This window comes from Pezoporus wallicus, unplaced genomic scaffold (genome assembly GCF_028554395.1).
Source record: "Pezoporus wallicus isolate ANWC-B61680 ecotype Strahan unplaced genomic scaffold, APGP_CSIRO_Pwel_v1 contig_229, whole genome shotgun sequence".
Lineage (NCBI taxonomy): Eukaryota > Metazoa > Chordata > Aves > Psittaciformes > Psittacidae > Pezoporus > Pezoporus wallicus.
Window position 1 is genome coordinate 3,359,799 of NW_026638360.1, and position 17,715 is coordinate 3,377,513.

General features: G+C 39.6%; 1 protein-coding gene across 6 annotated transcripts in view; it reads left to right on the forward strand.

The window, feature by feature from the left end:
* Nucleotides 1-12,588, forward strand: part of POU2F1 (POU class 2 homeobox 1) — a 101,518-nt gene extending 88,930 nt beyond the window's left edge. For all 6 annotated transcript variants that reach the window (XM_057410532.1, XM_057410533.1, XM_057410534.1 and 3 more), the window contains 7 exons: nucleotides 2,965-3,106; nucleotides 5,182-5,327; nucleotides 6,205-6,384; nucleotides 9,163-9,268; nucleotides 9,655-10,000; nucleotides 10,814-10,902; nucleotides 12,062-12,588. In XM_057410532.1, the coding sequence (XP_057266515.1) occupies nucleotides 2,965-3,106; nucleotides 5,182-5,327; nucleotides 6,205-6,384; nucleotides 9,163-9,268; nucleotides 9,655-10,000; nucleotides 10,814-10,902; nucleotides 12,062-12,372 (1,320 nt within the window). In that variant the 3' untranslated portion in view covers nucleotides 12,373-12,588. The remainder of the gene's footprint in view (nucleotides 1-2,964; nucleotides 3,107-5,181; nucleotides 5,328-6,204; nucleotides 6,385-9,162; nucleotides 9,269-9,654; nucleotides 10,001-10,813; nucleotides 10,903-12,061) is intronic.
* Nucleotides 12,589-17,715: the final 5,127 nt, after the last annotated feature.

The following is a 17,715-nucleotide window of genomic DNA, read 5'->3' on the forward strand; positions in this document are numbered from 1 at the left end:
TTTATATGTCCTGTTAGTCTGTTGAAGGGAAATGCTGCTTGGATCCAGGAGTCCTTTCTTATTAATATCAGAATTATTCCCCCCCCCCCCCCCCCCCCAAATTAAAATATCTGTCCAGGTAAACAATTAATTTTGGCATGAGTTTTTGGTAAGCATAGGCGTGTTTTTTGCTATAAGAAGTAGCTTACAAAAATCAAAGTAGGTATTTAAAAGTCTGAGCTCAGAGCAGTCAATCCAGCATATGTGATTTTTTTCTCTAGAATAAGTAAGTCTACTCTAGCTGAAAGTATGTGCTAAAGTCACCAGTTCCTGGTAACATCTTAATTATAACTCAAGAACAGAATGTTCTTAGTAAAATGGAGTTGCTGGTATGTGTGCCTCCTTCCCTCCCTTCTTTCCAGTAGAGGGAGGCACAGAAGTACAAGTGATGGACACACACAAAGGCTAGAATAGAGCAAGAGCAGAATAGAGTAAAATACAATAGTTTCCCTATAGCCTGACTGAGAAGGTTCATGTAGATCTTTAGTTATGTTTAATCTGCCTTGCTGTGAGATGATTATAAAAGCTCAACTAGACTTTTAGATTATGGGTTAACCCTACTTTATTGACTCTGTTATGAATTTTCATGGTGAGGAAAAATGAACACAAATGTTCAGGCTTACATTTCAGTATTAACTTTTGAGCTTAAAAAAAAAAATGGAATCTTGAGAAAATTGCATTTGAGCATTCCTGTCCTGCTGAGTTTGTATGTGTATAATTAGGCAGTTCAAATAATTTCTACCTAATTGTGTAATTGGATGATAATTAGAGACCCCTATTACTTTGATTTTTTTATAGGTGAATAAATAGATTGCCTTTCAGAGGATAAAAGAATTTTATTTCCAGTGGTACTGTAAGCATTCTCAGACTCATGCCACCCCTGCCTTTCAAAAATAATTGTGAGATTTAGTTTGCATTGCAAACTAATAACTTACTACGTTCTGTCTTGTGAACAATGTAACAGATTTTGAATTTCTGCAGTTCTGTCTCTTCTCCCACCCTGAAAAATGGGTGATGGATTTAAATCCTTTTGTTTAATTGCTTTCCATGTTTGACATAGAGACACAATGAGCATACTGCACCTTAGAGTTATTGCAGGTATGTGACTGATTGGTCAGTACAGATTCAGGCTGTGTGAGCAAACATTTTAGACTATGTTAGTTTTATTCCTTTAAAGATGTTACTACCTCTGCTAGTCTGTCTGAGCTTCTTGACAGACCAGTACACAAAACAGTAATGTAGCTTATAACCAGTTTCAGTTCAGTACCAAAGCTTCATTCAACCTACAGAGTAGATCAGATACGTATACAGTGCCTTCATCCACTGTCTCATCCATCCTTTCAGTCACCCACCCCAATTTATAAAATTCTCACCCCAATATGTAAGTTCCTTTGATTACAGCTTAAATGCTGCCACCTTTTGGCACTGAAAACTATTGACAAAGAAATGGTTAACTGTCCATTTTAAATCAGACAGCAGATGTTAGTAAGAACAGCATAAATACCAGAATTAAATTTAGTTGGGGGACTGGAGCACATTTCATAACTCTTTCCTGCCGAGACATAAATCAGTTTATCTCTAAAATGGTTTATGTAGCCAGGTTTTCTTCTTCATAAACCCAGTAAAGCATCCATGTTACTTCTCTTGGAATGCTCTGTGAGTTTTAAAATGCACATGCGATTTCCCATGTGTTTCCTGTGGTTGAAGGGCATACAAACTAATTGTTCTGCTCCTCTTCTAGGAAGGAAATTGTTTTCTTTACACAACCTGCACAATTTACTAAGGTTACCAAAGACTGTTTTCTTCCTCACTTGTATGTGGCCACTCTGCATGCTGTTAGTATATTTGTATCAAGCTGTGGTTGTGGATCTGACCTAAAAGGAAAGAAAGTAAGCTTTACACACAATCCAACTAACCCATTTGCAATTAAACTCCATGGATTATACTCAAGCTTTTCAGTCTCTTCTAGAATTTTCATACTTTTTTGTGTTAAAAAATAAAAATCTAAATTAAACTACTTTAGACCAAATAGCATACTTAAATAATTATCCTTTTTTAAAAAGGGCAGGACCTTCCAGCTTTAAAGCAAAACAAGAAAACATGATGATGTTTTTAATGGCCACAATAAAGAATTGATTGATTTTTTTTTTTAATTTTTTTTTTTAAACAAGATTTTCCAAGTGTAAGCTACATAAATGTGTGTATGTATACATCAGGATAAGCAGAATGTCTGATAGCTAGCTAAACAGAGTTTTGAAGACCAATAACAAATTTAAAGAGATGATCATCTGTCTATAAATCTCCTGTATAGTTTTTTGACAGATGGGTAGTGATAGTGAAGACTAACTTAATCATTATTTGAAATGGTTCAACTCCTTGTCCACTTTGAAATGTGTATCTGTGAGGACAAGTTTGTTTTGAACCTCAGAAGATATTAAAAGTTCAGATAATATTTTTGCATCTATTTAAATGTGACATATGTTTGCAGACATCTTTTCAGGAGTGTTTTCTACTAATTTGAGAACATGAATTCACTGCACTTCTGCTTATTTGAACTTTTCATTTTCGGTGTGAAGTATGTAGATAATTAAATCTGCTCCTGAAGAGAGCTTGGCATTCACTTATTTTAAACAACTAAGAAAAAATTTACACATTAATATTCAGTGGAATGTTTTACTCAGTGATAATGCTCAGAAGACAAAGCATTTGGGATTTTCTGGAGTTACATGGTTACACTGACTGAAGCTTGACATTTCTTTATGATTATTTGCTTTAGCATGAATCTTGGTAGCACTGAGCAAGTTTCTGTGAAACTGAAATCCCATGCAGCAGTGGAGTCACTGAAAGAACTGAAGAATATGAAAGGATTCTTTGCTTTGGAAGTGCCTATGTTAGTGAATCCCTTTTTTCTCTTTCTTTGTACAGGGTGATGTTGGGCTCGCTATGGGCAAACTCTATGGAAATGACTTCAGCCAAACTACCATCTCTCGCTTTGAAGCCTTGAACCTCAGCTTTAAGAACATGTGCAAGTTAAAGCCACTTCTAGAAAAGTGGCTCAATGATGCAGGTGAATGAGTCTGTATTTCTTCACCAGCCTATCAAAAACAATGGGATTCTAAAAAACTGTGAAAAACTGTTTCTTTTGTACCCTTACGGTTTTATGAAGCCATGAATCTTTGTAATTGTCCATGGGACAAATAAAGGTATAGGAATAAGGGTTCATATTTCCCTTTTCATGTGCCTGTCCTCATCCAAAACCATTCCAATATGAACTTTAAGAACTATGTTTTGCAGCCAGTTGAATAGTTGCATGGGGTGAGGTATAATATGTGTCATGGTTTTCCTCCTTCGTGTGTGTTAATGCATGTAACTTCTAATCCTCTTCCAGCTTTCTTTTCCAGGTGTGTAGTAGAGGGAGAGTTGCATAGTTTGTTGTTTCAGTAGGCAGAGCTTATTGCATTCATCTCTTCCTACACCACTATGTGTGTTCTTTTAAGCTCTCTCCAAGCGTCCGTAAAAGCACCCTCTTTCTCCCCATAGAAGAGTTTTTTGTGGGTTAGGTTTTGCTTTTTAATTCCAGGATTATTTTTGGGGGGGATATAAATTATTAATGATGCCATTGTTGGCAGTGTTTTTTTTTTTTTTTTTTCCTTCCACCAGCAAAAGAAGCTGGATGGTGGTGCTAGGTGTTAGGATAAAAATTGTTTTAAGAGTGCTGTCAGTCAGTTTTTCTTCCAAGTATGTCTAGTATAAAATGATAGATCTGCTAAACAGATGGCACAGATGGTGTGTGCCCTTCTATTTTTACCAAAGTGAAGAGAGCTTTATGCTGGTGCCTACAGTATTCTCTGAAATTTTGAAAGTAATTGCATGCAGTGTTGAGAATTTGTCCTGCATTGAAACAAGGAAGAGTCATTCTGTTGTGCTAGCAGGGATTACCTTTAGGTAATCTAGATCTGTGATAGAAAACATGAAGAACTTCACATGTGCTCTAGTCCACAGGACAGTAGTCCCAAAACCTTCCAGCAACACTGGATGAGTTGTGCTTTTCCTGCTAGAAGAAATATTTGGATCTGTAAATTCAAGTTAAGGACTTTAAATAGTGTCAGGGTCCTTCACAGGCTGGAAGCTGGGAACCATTGTCTTTGGCACTGATTCATTTTCATGAAAATCTTTGGGAAAAACATTAAGATGACTTTAAAGTCTACTTTTAGGTAAAAGTAGGCTGGAGAAGCATACCAATGATCCTTCCTCTTATATTACATTGGAATTTATTGTTACAGAACTTTGTTGTGTGGGGTTTTCAGTGTGGAGAGAGCTTTCAGGATGTTTATGGATACCATTACTGAAAAAAAAATAATCTAGAAAGTAATGAGATGAATGTACTTGCCCATTTGACCTTACAAGAATGGTCTTAGCAGTGTGAACTTTGACACATGCTTATCACCCACAAACGCCAGTGCAGTTGAGAGATCTCCAGTCATAATTAATAATTTTGTACCTACCTGTTGGTTATGTTGCACTAACTGCTACAAAGTAGGGTCACGTGTGTTCTCTCTTTGCTCTTCTGTGGAGTCAGGGGTTGAGAGCTAGAGACCTAGTGTAGCTAAGGGGAGCTGCTATCTGTGTAGGCTGTTTGGTAGAATTGCAAAGCACTGAGTATTTGCTAAGATCCCCAGAGAGAAGAGGTTGCACACTGTGAAGCTGGCTATGAATTTCCTCTTCCTGTAGCGTATTGCAGAGTGGGTAGAAGAAACTTCAGGCTGCTCAGATTTTTTTGTAATTGCCTGTGACTTACTTCTGTGGCTCATGGATATCAGTTTCTGCTTTTTTTTCTTTAAACTATGGCTTTCAGTGAATGAGTGTAGGGTGAGATAAGAGAGGCAAACTTTGTATAGGTATTACAAAAGGTATGCTGATAGCATACAGGAGCAGAGCGTGCCCTCTGGGCTTACTTGTAGCTTTTAAGTATGTGTTGTAATTTCTAAGTAAGGGGATTAATGCACATGATCTTCAGAAATTTCTGTATATCTGAAATAGGTACAGAATGGGTTTTAACAGCCTTGCACAGGTGAAGTACATTCGTATTAGATGCACTGCATAAAATAAAATCTTGTGATTTATGTTACTTTCTTTTTTCAGAAAACCTCTCATCTGATTCAACTCTCTCCAGCCCAAGTGCCCTGAATTCTCCAGGGCTGGGGAGTGAAGGCTTAAACCGTAGGAGGAAGAAACGCACCAGCATAGAGACCAACATACGTGTGGCCTTAGAGAAGAGTTTCCTGGAGGTCAGTGATCCTGTTGCACTGCTCAGCCTATATAGAAATGAAGAAACTTTGCTTAACAATCGTATCTATTAGAGCGAACCCATTACTGTGCTATTTAGAAAAGTGCTTGTACTAAGCAGGGCGGATACAGAGGATGTGGCGAGAAACACACATTAGTGCCTGATTCATTAAAAAAAAACCCAAACAATCAAACAACCAGAAGAACACAGAACTTCTCAAAATGCCTCATTAGTTTTTGCAGTTTGCTGACTTCATGATTTCGTATTCCAAGGTTCTGAGCCATAGATCTAAGACTGATATTCAGCACATCAAAAAGAAGAAAAACAGATTACCCTCTCTGGGGATGGATAAATGGTGTGACAGTCCCAGCATACATAATGTGAGGTTTTTAGCTGGCCTTAGGTTACTCTTGTTTGGCACTTTGTGTAGCTATATGGACAGATAACCTCTGTAAGTAGCCCATTCAATCTCCCTGTCTTTCATTATAGGTCTAGACAAATTGGGGTTCATTTGGCTATTGCTATAGTCAATCCCTTGTATTCCTTTTTGAGAGATGCTGAAAGATTTCCTTATCAAGGTCTAGAATTCCTTGAAGGATTAGTTCACAAGTCAGATCCTTTCTTTCAAAAAGAAGCATGTGAGCTTAGTCTTCATCACCCATCTCTGAGGAACACAGCTGCCTGTTGGTAGAAATGTTCCTGTAACTAAGAAGATGGAGGGCAGAAGTATCTATTATGATCCATCTCTACTGTACCACTGACCAGATTCAGGGTATAAATGACCAATCTATATTTCTGCCTAGTGAAGAAGTAGCTATTTAATGTAAAACTTCAGAATATAATTTCACAGCTTTTCAAATGCCGTTCCCTTTTCTCAGAACCAAAAGCCTACCTCGGATGAGATCACCATGATAGCTGACCAGCTAAACATGGAGAAGGAGGTGATCCGCGTTTGGTTCTGTAACCGGCGCCAGAAGGAGAAAAGGATCAACCCACCCAGCAGTGGTGGAACCAGCAGCTCGCCCATCAAAGCAATTTTCCCTTGCCCAACCTCACTGGTAAGAATCAAGAAACTGTGCTGGCAAAGATCACTGGAAGAGATATTCTACTGTGGTCACTGTGGGAATTGCACGTGCTATGCCTTCTGTGTACACCAGACTTGTTCTCACAAATGCATATTTTACCAGCATTTTAAGCATCCTACTTGCTTACTGAGAGAGATAATGCTTACAAATCAGGCAGTAGTTGGGCCGTCAGTTTGGGTGTTTAATTTAGTCAGCTTGTGAGTAAGTATTCTGGGTAGCCAATTTGCATTTGGGGTTATTGTTTTGAGCATATACAAGATAGGAACTCCAGTTTGTATCTGGACTTTTTCTCTCGCCCAAACATCTTTTGTAAAATTGTAGTAATAAACGCTCAACAGCTCTACCCTTTCCCTCGTATTTTGGCTGCTCTGATAAGTAGATGAGCAGCAGTAAAACATGTCATTTGGAGACTTAAGTCACGCAAATCCAATGATACTGTTGTCGCTTTTAGTCAGGAATGATTTGTATAAAAAAAGACTTGGAACAAAGGAACAATTTAGCTAATCATAGAATAGTTAGGGTTGGAAAGGACCTTAAGATCATCTAGTTCCAATGCCCCTGCCATGGGCAGGGACACCTCACACTAAGCCATATCACCCAAGGCTCTGTCCAACGTGGCCTTGAACACCTCCAAGGATGGAGCATTCACAACTTACCAGGGCAACCCATTCCAGTGCCTCACCACCCTTACAGTAAAGAACTTACTCGTTATATCCAGTCTCAACTTCCCCTGTTTAAGTTTGAACCTGTTACCCTTTGTCCTGTCACTACAGTCCCTAACGAATAGTCCATCCCCAGCATCCCTATAGTCTCCTTTCACATACTGAATTTATTTCCCACACTTGTATTTGCCTCAGGTAAACACAAACTTCATGAAAATAAGAGTAACAAAATACATGCATCAAGGTTCCTTCACCTCCTTTGCTACCAATGTCCATGGAGGTCTGTTTTCATAAATAGAAACAGTAGCTATTAGGTTTCATAGTAGCTATGCTAACAGGTATGTGATGGATTTTATGTAGCCTGTAGCTGTACTTTTGTAGTGTTTTATTTCACCCTCATCACTGTAGTAGCTAGTATCTTCCAGTACTTCATTAAATCATTTTGGTGACGTGTCAAAGGAGGTGATCCTGCCCCTCTACTCTGCTCTCGTGAGACCTCACTTGGAATATTGTGTGCAGTTCTGGTGTCCTCAACATAAAAAGTACATGGAACTGTTGGAACAAGTCCAGAGGAGGGCCAGGATGATCAGGGGACTGGAGCACCTCCCATATGAAGACAGGCTGAGAAAGTTGGGGCTGTTTGGCCTGGAGAAGAGAAGGCTGCGTGGAGACCTCATAGCAGCCTCCCAGTATCTGAAAGGGGCTTATAAGGATGCTGGGGAGGGACCCTTCGTCAGGGACTGTAGTGATAGGACAGGGAGTAACAGGTTCAAACTCAAACAGGGGAAGTTGAGACTGGATATAAGGAAGAAGTTCTTTACTGTAAGGGTGGTGAGGCACTGGAATGGGTTACCCTGGTAAGTTGTGAATGCTCCATCCCTGGCGTTGTTCAAGGCCACGTTGGACAGAGCCTTGGGTGATACGGTTTAGTGTGAGGTGTCCCTGCCCATGGCAGGGTGGTTGGAACTTGATGATCTTAAGGTCCTTTCCAACCCTAACTATTCTATGATTCTGATGACAGATGCAATGCCTTGGCTGCATTAGTGGTAAGTGTTATATATGTCTAGCTCTTTCATACACTGTTTGAGATGGGCAGAAAACTTTTAGGTCTGTCCCAGTTGCCCCAGTCTTGTTTAAAATGCGTGAAACATTTAACTGTCTATAAGCATATGCAGCATGAGAGAGTTCTCTGGTAATAAGCTTCAAGTAAGAGAGGAGAAAGAGGAACGTTTCAGCCTAAATCCTTGGCTATGTTCTCTTGGGCAATTCTAAAGGATTCATTTCTCTCATTGATGTATAACAGCCTTCAATTATTGCTATTGGACACCATTTCATGTCCATAAGAAGTACTTTCAAGCCTTTTATTTTGTTTTTCTTCATAAGCTAGTTTCTCCAGCTTTAAATCTTTTGTGGGTTTTTTTTTTGTATGTTTGTTTGTTTGTGGTTTTTTTTTGAATCTCTAGTGTCTTCAGTTTATTGTAGATTTCTTGTAATCTGTCCAGAAGTAAAATCAACTAATGTCATTTAGATATTTTAAAATTCAGAGATCCTTCCTCTGGCACAAGGAAACTTATCAAAGTAGAGCTTATAGTTTGGTTGAGTAAAAGTGAGATATTATTCTGCTTACCCATGTGAAAACATGACCCTAAATACCTTTGTTAACACTGGGGCATTTAAATAATTTTATCAAAGAAAGGGGTTTGGAGCTGGAAGGATGTTTAAACAAAGATAAAACCCATGCAGAAATAATAAGTTTTGTATTTCTAGGAGAGTGACTCTGTTAAAACAAGGTGCTGTCTTTGAGGGAGGGCAGAACAAGAGGGAGGGCTAAATTGCAGTCCTCAGGCAGCCTAGACGTAATGGATGTATCTCCCTTCAAATACTGAATGATTAAGAGTAAAGATACTGCTGGTAATTACAGAAGGTACTATGGTTGGTCCACTGAATGATAAAGTAATGGGATGCGGTGTTTTCCCTGATAGTTTTCCTTGATAACTTCCTCGGTTGAGGATGGGTAAAAAAGAATTCTAGTAGTGAGCTCTTTTTGTCTTTTAATGGTTGAGCAGTTGTATTCTTTTTCGACTTCCAGGTGGCAACCACACCAAGCCTTGTGACTAGCAGTGCAGCTACAACCCTGACTGTCAATCCTGTGCTCCCTCTGACCAGTCCTGCTGTAACTAGTCTTTCAGTCACAGGTAAGGGCTGATCTCTCTTGTCCCCACATTAACCTCTACCATTTTTACCTTTTAGACTCTTCAGAAGTTCATTCAGTATTAGTCACTGGTATCCCAGGACACTTGTGATCATTTAGTTGACTTTTCTGGGAATAAAACCAAAGGTGATGCTGAAATGACATTTGCTGTATTCAGTTGTAAGCATCTAGAGCTCCTCAGCCCTACTGCTGGGGAAGTGTCGTTTCGCTGTAGTCTCAGCTTCTCATTTGGACTCTTGGTGCTTCTTGGTCCTACAGAAATATGTTTGTCTCCCTTTCAGTTGGATGTGCAGTTCAGCTCAGGTGGGTGGTAGTTTCTGTTCAGTCATAATCTGTTCTGTACTGATCTAACCAGAATCAATCTTCTAGGGACATCAGAAACCATCTCCAACAACACAGCAACAGTGATTTCAACAGCACCTCCAGCTTCTTCAGCAGTGACATCGCCTTCACTGAGTCCTTCCCCTTCTGCCTCAGCCTCCGCTTCAGAGGCATCCAGTGCCAGTGAGACCAGCACAACACAGACAACCTCCACTCCCTTGTCCTCCCCTCTTGGGACAAGCCAGGTGATGGTAACGGCATCAGGGTTGCAAACAGCAGCAGCAGCTGCATTACAAGGAGCTGCACAGTTGCCTACAAATGCAAGTCTTGCTGCCATGGCTGCTGCAGCAGGACTAAACCCAGGCTTGATGGCATCCTCACAGTTTGCAACTGGGTAAGGATGAATTTTTCATGCTCTTTTAGATGAGATGACAGAAGAGGGATAAATTGCTTTTATGTATCACTATTTCCTGGTGGCTCACTCAGTGATTCTAGTGTCATTTATCTCAGATTCTGAAGGTTTACTTACAGACAGTCATTGGCCATTCCTATCAATGTACACAAATACTGTTTTCATTTTACAGGTGGAAAAGCTGTGTTGCAGCAATGTTGTTATTTGATAAGTCATCCATCCCACTGCAGAGCTTAAGAGGTGCAACTTACCACTGAGTCATAGATTCTGTTCTACTAATTGTAAAGTGGAGAGCTAGTCTAGGCCCACTTCCCACCTCTGTGCTCATTTCTTTACTGTGAGCAAGAAGCTGTAAAAGATGCACGATGCTGCGTTGTTGAAGTTTTAGTTTTAAAAATGTTGCTCTGAGAGGTGACTCTGTTTCTTTAATTCCTTTTGATTTACATCTTTCTTACCTGAATTTGGGAGATGATGATAGCTCTCTAATGAGTGGCAGTTTCCCCAAAATATGAGAATGTTTTACAGCAACAGTCAATACAAGTCTTGTATTTGCAGTGCCATGTCACTAACACTAACCACACATCTGAAAGGTACCATCTACTCAAGGCATAATGAATGAAAAAGTAAAATGAACTAAAGTTAGCCCTTTATCTCTGTCCCTCCTCCCTCCCCCCCCCCCCCCCCTTTTTCTTTTAAGAAAACACAATGGTGTACTTCTGAAAAGTGACAGCCTTTCCTTAAAAGTAACACTCCTTCCTTTTGTCTTTGTTTCTCCATCAATTTTGCTTCTTGCAGAGGTGCCTTACTCAGTCTCAATCCAGGGACATTAGGTGGTGCTCTCAGCCCGGCCCTGATGAGCAACAGTACACTGGCAACTATTCAAGGTCAGTAATGCATCTCGGTCATACAATTTCAGTTTACAAGCTTTGTTTTTCCTATCAGAAATGAATATTGACTCCTCAGCAGTCGACATGAATGTTTTAGGAATAAAGGTTTTGCAAAATTCAAATGTGCAAATACATTTTATGTATCACAGAGATAAGAGCAGGTACAGCTTCATAGTGGGGATTAGAACTGTGTATGATCTTGTAGTGATTTACACAAGGCATTTTAAGATACTGAATGTGATCTGGAATTAATTTTGTTATTTTTCTCTCTTTGGCATGCATTTACAGTAGGTTAGAGATCTGCTTTTTATAGGTCTTCTAGCATAAGCTTGAGAAGACTTGTGTTGTGTTGAGGTCTGTTAGGAGGGCAGTTCTGAGCAAGACTTGACCTTGAATTCTTGTCCTCGTTTGTATTTAAAAAGAGCCCACAACAAACAACCTACTTCCTAAAGTCCTTATGTATAACTTTAAATCCATCATTCTCATTAAGAGGAGAAAGATTTACTTTGGAAGTGCCACACAGCAAGAGTTGTTCTCAGTTCATGGTTTGTGATCTGTAAAAGCAGATAGTGCAAGTACCTAAAGAGTTAGGTAACCTACATATTCAAATAACATCTAAACCAGCTTATCAAATCTTGTTTCCAGAGTACAAGAAAGAACCATTTTGTAGTGTCACAGGTAAATTTAGGAGATCATAATCTAAGACAAACTGAACCCTGTAGACCTGTGAAAGTAAGTTGTAACAGAGGTTGTATATTGGCATTTAAAATGTTATGTTCAGGGTTATATGACCTTCTTCATCTTGTGATAGCTGTCATTCCATTGTGAACACTCACCTCAATGCTTTCCAGTACAGGTTGCCTGAACGTACAGTTTTTCCTTGGCAGGAAACGGACCACTATTGCACTTAAAGATCTGAAGAAAGACATGATGGAATTAGCTTAGGACCAGATGGCAAAAGCATTTTAGTATCTGCAAGGTGTCTTGTCCACTCTTCTTAAAGAGATGTTTTTTAACAACCTACAATGAGATGACTGTCATTAGGGTTGTAGAGAGCACGCGTATCAGAGAAAGGAAAATGCAGAGACCAGTTACTTTTTGGCACTTTTTATGCACATTTTGCATTATTGCTTACTGTTCATTTTCCTTTTTCTAGCTCTTGCATCTGGTGGCTCTCTTCCAATAACATCACTGGATGCAACTGGAAACTTGGTGTTTGCCAATGCTGGAGGTACTCCTAACATCGTAACTGCCCCTCTATTCCTGAACCCTCAGAACCTTTCTCTGCTCACCAGCAATCCAGTTAGCTTGGTCTCTGCAGCTGCAGCCTCCGCAGGGGCCTCTGGACCAGTCGCCAGCCTTCACGCCACCTCCACCTCAGCGGAGTCCATCCAGAACTCTCTCCTCACAGTGGCCTCTGCGAGTGGGGCCACATCCACCACCACTACTGCCTCCAAGGCACAGTGAGCCGGGCTGAGCTGTGCTGCCAGCAGCCTGTTTCACTGTGAGGTGGGATTGGCTGCCAGCAGGGTTTATAAACTGAAAATGTGATGAGCATCCTCTCACCGTGTTGCTGGGGACAAGGGAGAGAAGGAAAAGATAATAAAAACCAAAAGCAAAACAGGAAGGATTTAAAGCTGAGACAGACATTTGCCTAATTTTATAATAAACACTGTCTTTTCAGGATCGCTTCATGGATCGGAGAACTTTCTAACCAAAAATGTAAAAAAAAAAAAAAACCAAAAAAAAACCAAAAAAACCAAACAAACAAAAAACCCAAAAAAAGCACCCCAAATCAAAAAACAAACAAACAAAAAAAAACACAAAAAAAGTGAAAGGACTACTTATCATTTCCAGCAGTCACAATGACAAGTTAAGGTGGGTTATCAACTCAAACATAGGAAGGGGATTTCCTGCTTCTTTTTGGTCTAAATATCTTTCTTTTTTAATTATCATTTTATAGGTCTGTTGTACAGGCCAGTATGTCATACAAGGTGTTTATAATCGTATCAATTGTGTTGGGGGTTCCTTTCTTAACTGGTACAATTTAGGCAGGCCTGTATTACTGGTGTATCTCTATTATTATTATTATGATTATTATTATTATTATTATTTTTATATATATAGTTTGGACGCGTTTGTCTTTTGCTCCTGGATTATATTCAGTGAGCTCCCACACAACAGGGGGAGGGTGGGAGGGCGGAGAGGAAGAATGGAGCACAAATAGACTTTCTGTCCTCATCTTCTGGGAACGTTCTGAGCAGTTTCCTCATCTCTGAATTTGTCTAATTGTTACTTGTAGGGGTCAGAAAAAATTTCTGTTCATTATTGTTGCAGGAAGATCGGTGTGGCAGTAGAGCTTATTGTGTGCAAACTTCCAGTCTGGTGTATGCTTTTTAAGCAAAGGTAGGAATTAGTTCTGAACTGCTGTTTTCTTTCCCTCAAGTACTTAGACAAAATGGACAAATTCTGCACTTAGCTTTGTGTGCATGGGTCCTTTTTATGCCAGAGCATAGGATTTGACCTCCTAAGTCTAGATTGTGTGGCATACCAATGGCTCTTCTGTTCTGTTGATTTGATCTTGCTGTTAAGAATGTACACGAATATTTAAAAGCCGTTACCCAAACTAATTGGTAGCACGTAAAGCAGCATTTACAGCCCTAGACTCCCTCTAGCTGAATTGGAATAGGACTTTAAGAGGTCAGATACTCTTTGTTCATATCAATATTACTTTTCTGTTAATTCTGATGCTTCCAACATTGCATTTAGAAAAAACTTTCTAGTAAAAAAGTGATCTGGCTACAAAACACAACAATATGAGAACAGAAGCTACCATCATTGATGCCAACACAATCAAACTGATTCTGGGGCTTTGCACATACCTGGGTGATCTCGTGTAGTGTCTGAGCTGTGATGCTGCTAGTAATGTAAAAATGGCAGTAAGCATCTCTGACCCAGAGCCTCAGGGTTTGCCTGCCACTGTAACTGTCTTTTCAAGGTTGATTCTGATCCACGTGGCAAGTGGTATTTACATAGATGAGGAAGAGTAATGAACTGTACTGAAGTTAGAGCTGTATATTCTTAAATATACAGTCCAGTACCTGAACCAAAAAAAAAAATAAATTTTAAAGAGAAGACTGGATCACTGCAATGCAGTTCACTTTGAACTTTCCTGATGGATTTAAGGTTTAAGATTTAAAGGTTTCTGCCATATGTATAAAACTAAACTACTTTTAGCTAACGAGGGTATTAGAAGAGTCCCTTTCCCCCACCCTCTTTTGTCACCAGAGTGTCCTAAAATAATGAGCAGATGCAGCTATGTTCATTTTGTTGATGATTCAGGGGGATCCTGGAGCTTCTTATCCAAGATCCAGAAGGCAGCAACTTTAAACTTTACATATGCTTTGGTTTGTGACCTCAGCATGTGAGATTTGTGTTTGCACTCAAGTGGCAGAACCCCTTACCTTCCCCCCCACCATGGTTTTGCTCTGTTCATCTCTAACTCTCCACCTTCCTGTTTTACTGAATATTTAAACCAATTATCCCTAAAACTTCAAAACTAGTGAACTGCAAGCAGGGAGGCTAACAAATGTCCGTCCACCGTTTCTAATGTGTTTTTGATTATTTTTATGTTTTATTTTTTTAAAACTAAGCTTGAACCAAAGTCAATTTCTAGCAAGCTGCTGTACTAATGGACTAGTTTGTGTAAGTGCAGTTCAGATGCAGAGAGGCGATAGATGCTACTGACAATTTCTTTTTCATTTGTCTGTTTTTATTAATTTTATAAAAAGTTGCTGCTTGTTTTTAATTTTTTTTTTTTTTTTGGTTGGTTGGTAATTTCTGTTATCCTTGGGACAGACTCTTAACTGGATTTTAATTTGTTTTCTTTTGTTTGATGTGTAAATAGAATGGCAATGTCAGGGGATTGTTAATCCAACAGGTCCCACCCTCATCCCACCAGTATGGATAAATCTTTTTGTTTTATGACTTCAGGCTGTGCAGGAGACTTTTAGGGCTAGGAATAATCCTCAGAAATGGAAATGTCCCAGAGTAATAAATAGCAAGCTTCAGGGAGGTAGGGAAGAAGTGGAAGAGTTGATGCTGGTGCCAGCTATGTTGGTCTGAAGGCCATAGCACAGACCACAGTTTCTACCAAAGGAATGCAAGTCCCTGGGACTTGAGTTCAGTAAGAGGATGGAGAAATGTTCATTCCTGACTGAAAGTTCCCACTTTCATGCCTGTACAAAAATGCCATTTATCAGGGAACGTTTTTTGTGCAGGGAGGATGCTACTGGTCTTTTCCCTGATGTATCCTCGACTCCCTGAGGGTTTTGTGGTGGGGTGAGGGGCATGATCCTTGGGTATATGTAGGAAACACAAAGAAAGGTGGGCCTTAAATCAGTGGAAAATCCTCTCCACAGTTCAGAGAGACTGTGCCATTAGCTGTCTGAATGAGTTTTCATGTCCCATTCTTGCTGATTTGTGACTGGGAGAGGGTCTTGTTGAATACATATCTGGAACACTAATGCAGCTTGGATGGTTTATTTATTATAAAAATCTGCTTTTTTTCCTGACTACCTTTGCATTGGTCACATGGCTTTGGTGTGAGCACCTTATACCCCCTTACCCTCCCCCCTTACCCTCCTCCCTTACCCTCCTCCTCTCTACCCTGTCAGCCTCTCTGGGGCCCAGATTCCAGGATATTTCTTAGCAAGTCTTTTTCTGAGAGAAACTGGAAGCTCAGAGTTACCACATGTCCAGGAAGTGTTTGGTATTGCTTGCAGAAGCTGACATAATACCCAACAGCACGTATTTTGTGGTGTCTGTTACCAGTGTCCTCTTATTCGTTATCCTAAAACATCCCAATGATTGACTCCTGGAGCCTGCTTTTCAACCCTAGCAGTGTTTTGTGTCATGGATGTTGGCTGCCTCCAGTGTGTAGGTGAAATCAAATTGTCAGTGGATGTACATCTGCCTAGGTAGAGCACATATGCTTGTTCAGAGCATGAAAGGAATATGAGATCATGTACTAGAATTTAACGGGGGGGGGGGTGTTAAGTCATAATTGCGCTGATATTGATGCATCTGAAAAGAGGCAATAACAATTGCATATAGACCTAGTAAATACGATCAAAAGGAATTCCATAGCATGTTAGAAAAGGATAATAGCATCTCTTTTTCAAAGTTCCATGTCTCCATATTTAAAGATGTATGGGTTGCCTTTCATACCTGAAAGCATAAAGAGAAGGTGAAAAACTCTATGTATAGCCAAGGACAGTTAGCTCAAAAAGCGAGAGATTTACAGGGACACAAATACTGATACGACCTGAAGTTCAAGAACAATTTAGGAAATGGCTTCAGGATGAGGTTGTTGTAAGCTGGTGATAAAATTCTTCCTGGTGTTAAGAAAATGGATTCCAGTTTGGCTTTAGCAAACTTTTGCTACTTGGTCTCCTCAGAACACACTCTCTGTAGTCACTGTAGAATGATTCATGAAGAGCTCGTAGGAAGTCCACACAGATAGAGCTGCTTACAAGAGTCACAACATCTGTCTATTTTATCTCCTTAAGAGGATTTATTTTGTTTCCGAGTTAGAGTGCAGTGTTAGTCTAAGCACATTTTTATAATTTTCCTCTGAAATGGTGCCTGTGTTCATGCACTCAGTTGTTAGGGAGGTACCATGCTTCTTACATGCACAAGTACCTCATTTATGAGAGTATTTTTTTTTCCCCGCCCATAGGCTAACTTGTGAGCAACTTATGATGACACATCATTGCTCTGCTCCTTCTCAAGATCCTCTGGCTTCAGTAAATAGTTACTGAAACGCAAGTGAAATTGGATTGAAAAGGACATTTTACCATGAATGGGAAATCTGTGTTTGGCTGAACCAGCAAGGAGAACATGCTCAGAAGTTAGTCAGATCTTCATGTAGGAATGTGCTGCTGCTGTTGCTCAATACTTTGGTTTGAGTGCTAGTGAGGTTATCTTGTAAGAGAAAACTAAAATGCTAGAACATTAAGAGGAAGACATATATTCTGATGGCTCAAATTGTAGACCTTTTAGGACATCAGAAGCTTCGGATTTTCATTTTCTCTTTAAATGAACAGGCTGACAAAGAGGTTTTCAGTGGAAACAGTATAGCTCCTGATGCATTTGGAGCTATGCTTTATGATTTTTGCACCTTCTAAGTGAATCAGGGAGATGCCAACACTGAGCAAAGAAGCTGTCTGCTGATCTTACATACAAGTTCTCTCATAGTATGATAGCGTTTAAGTTGAGCAAGAACAATGCACTGCCTTTACCCCTTTTCCTATTTTAATTTTACACACTTAACAGTGAGAATTAAATGTAGACAAAGATTTGATACTTCTGATCTTTTGGTATCTTGCCAAAATCTTTCAGGATAATTAATTCCTTAAAAAAAGCATAGAAAGAACCAGTTTTGCTCAGGGGGCAATAAGAGAATGGCTGTAACCAAAATATGTTGGAGACAGTTCTCCATGTGCATCCATGCCTACAGTTGTGTAATAGGAAATTTTGTTTGGTTGGGTTTTTTACTTCTCTTGGAACTCTAACAATGTTATGATTCATTTTAATGTTTAAATATCAACCTGTGTAAGCCTTGTTGTGTGCTTTTCCTCAGCACATGTTTCTTCAGTTGAGTTACTGAAGGAGACAGCAGAGTTAATTCCTTAACTGTGTTCACATTCCTACAGAGCAGCATTCTTTAAAAGAGAAATTCTGTCTTTGTTACAAATAGAGGAGAACCTGTTACAGCTGGAACCATACCAGAGATACTAAGCCGAAACA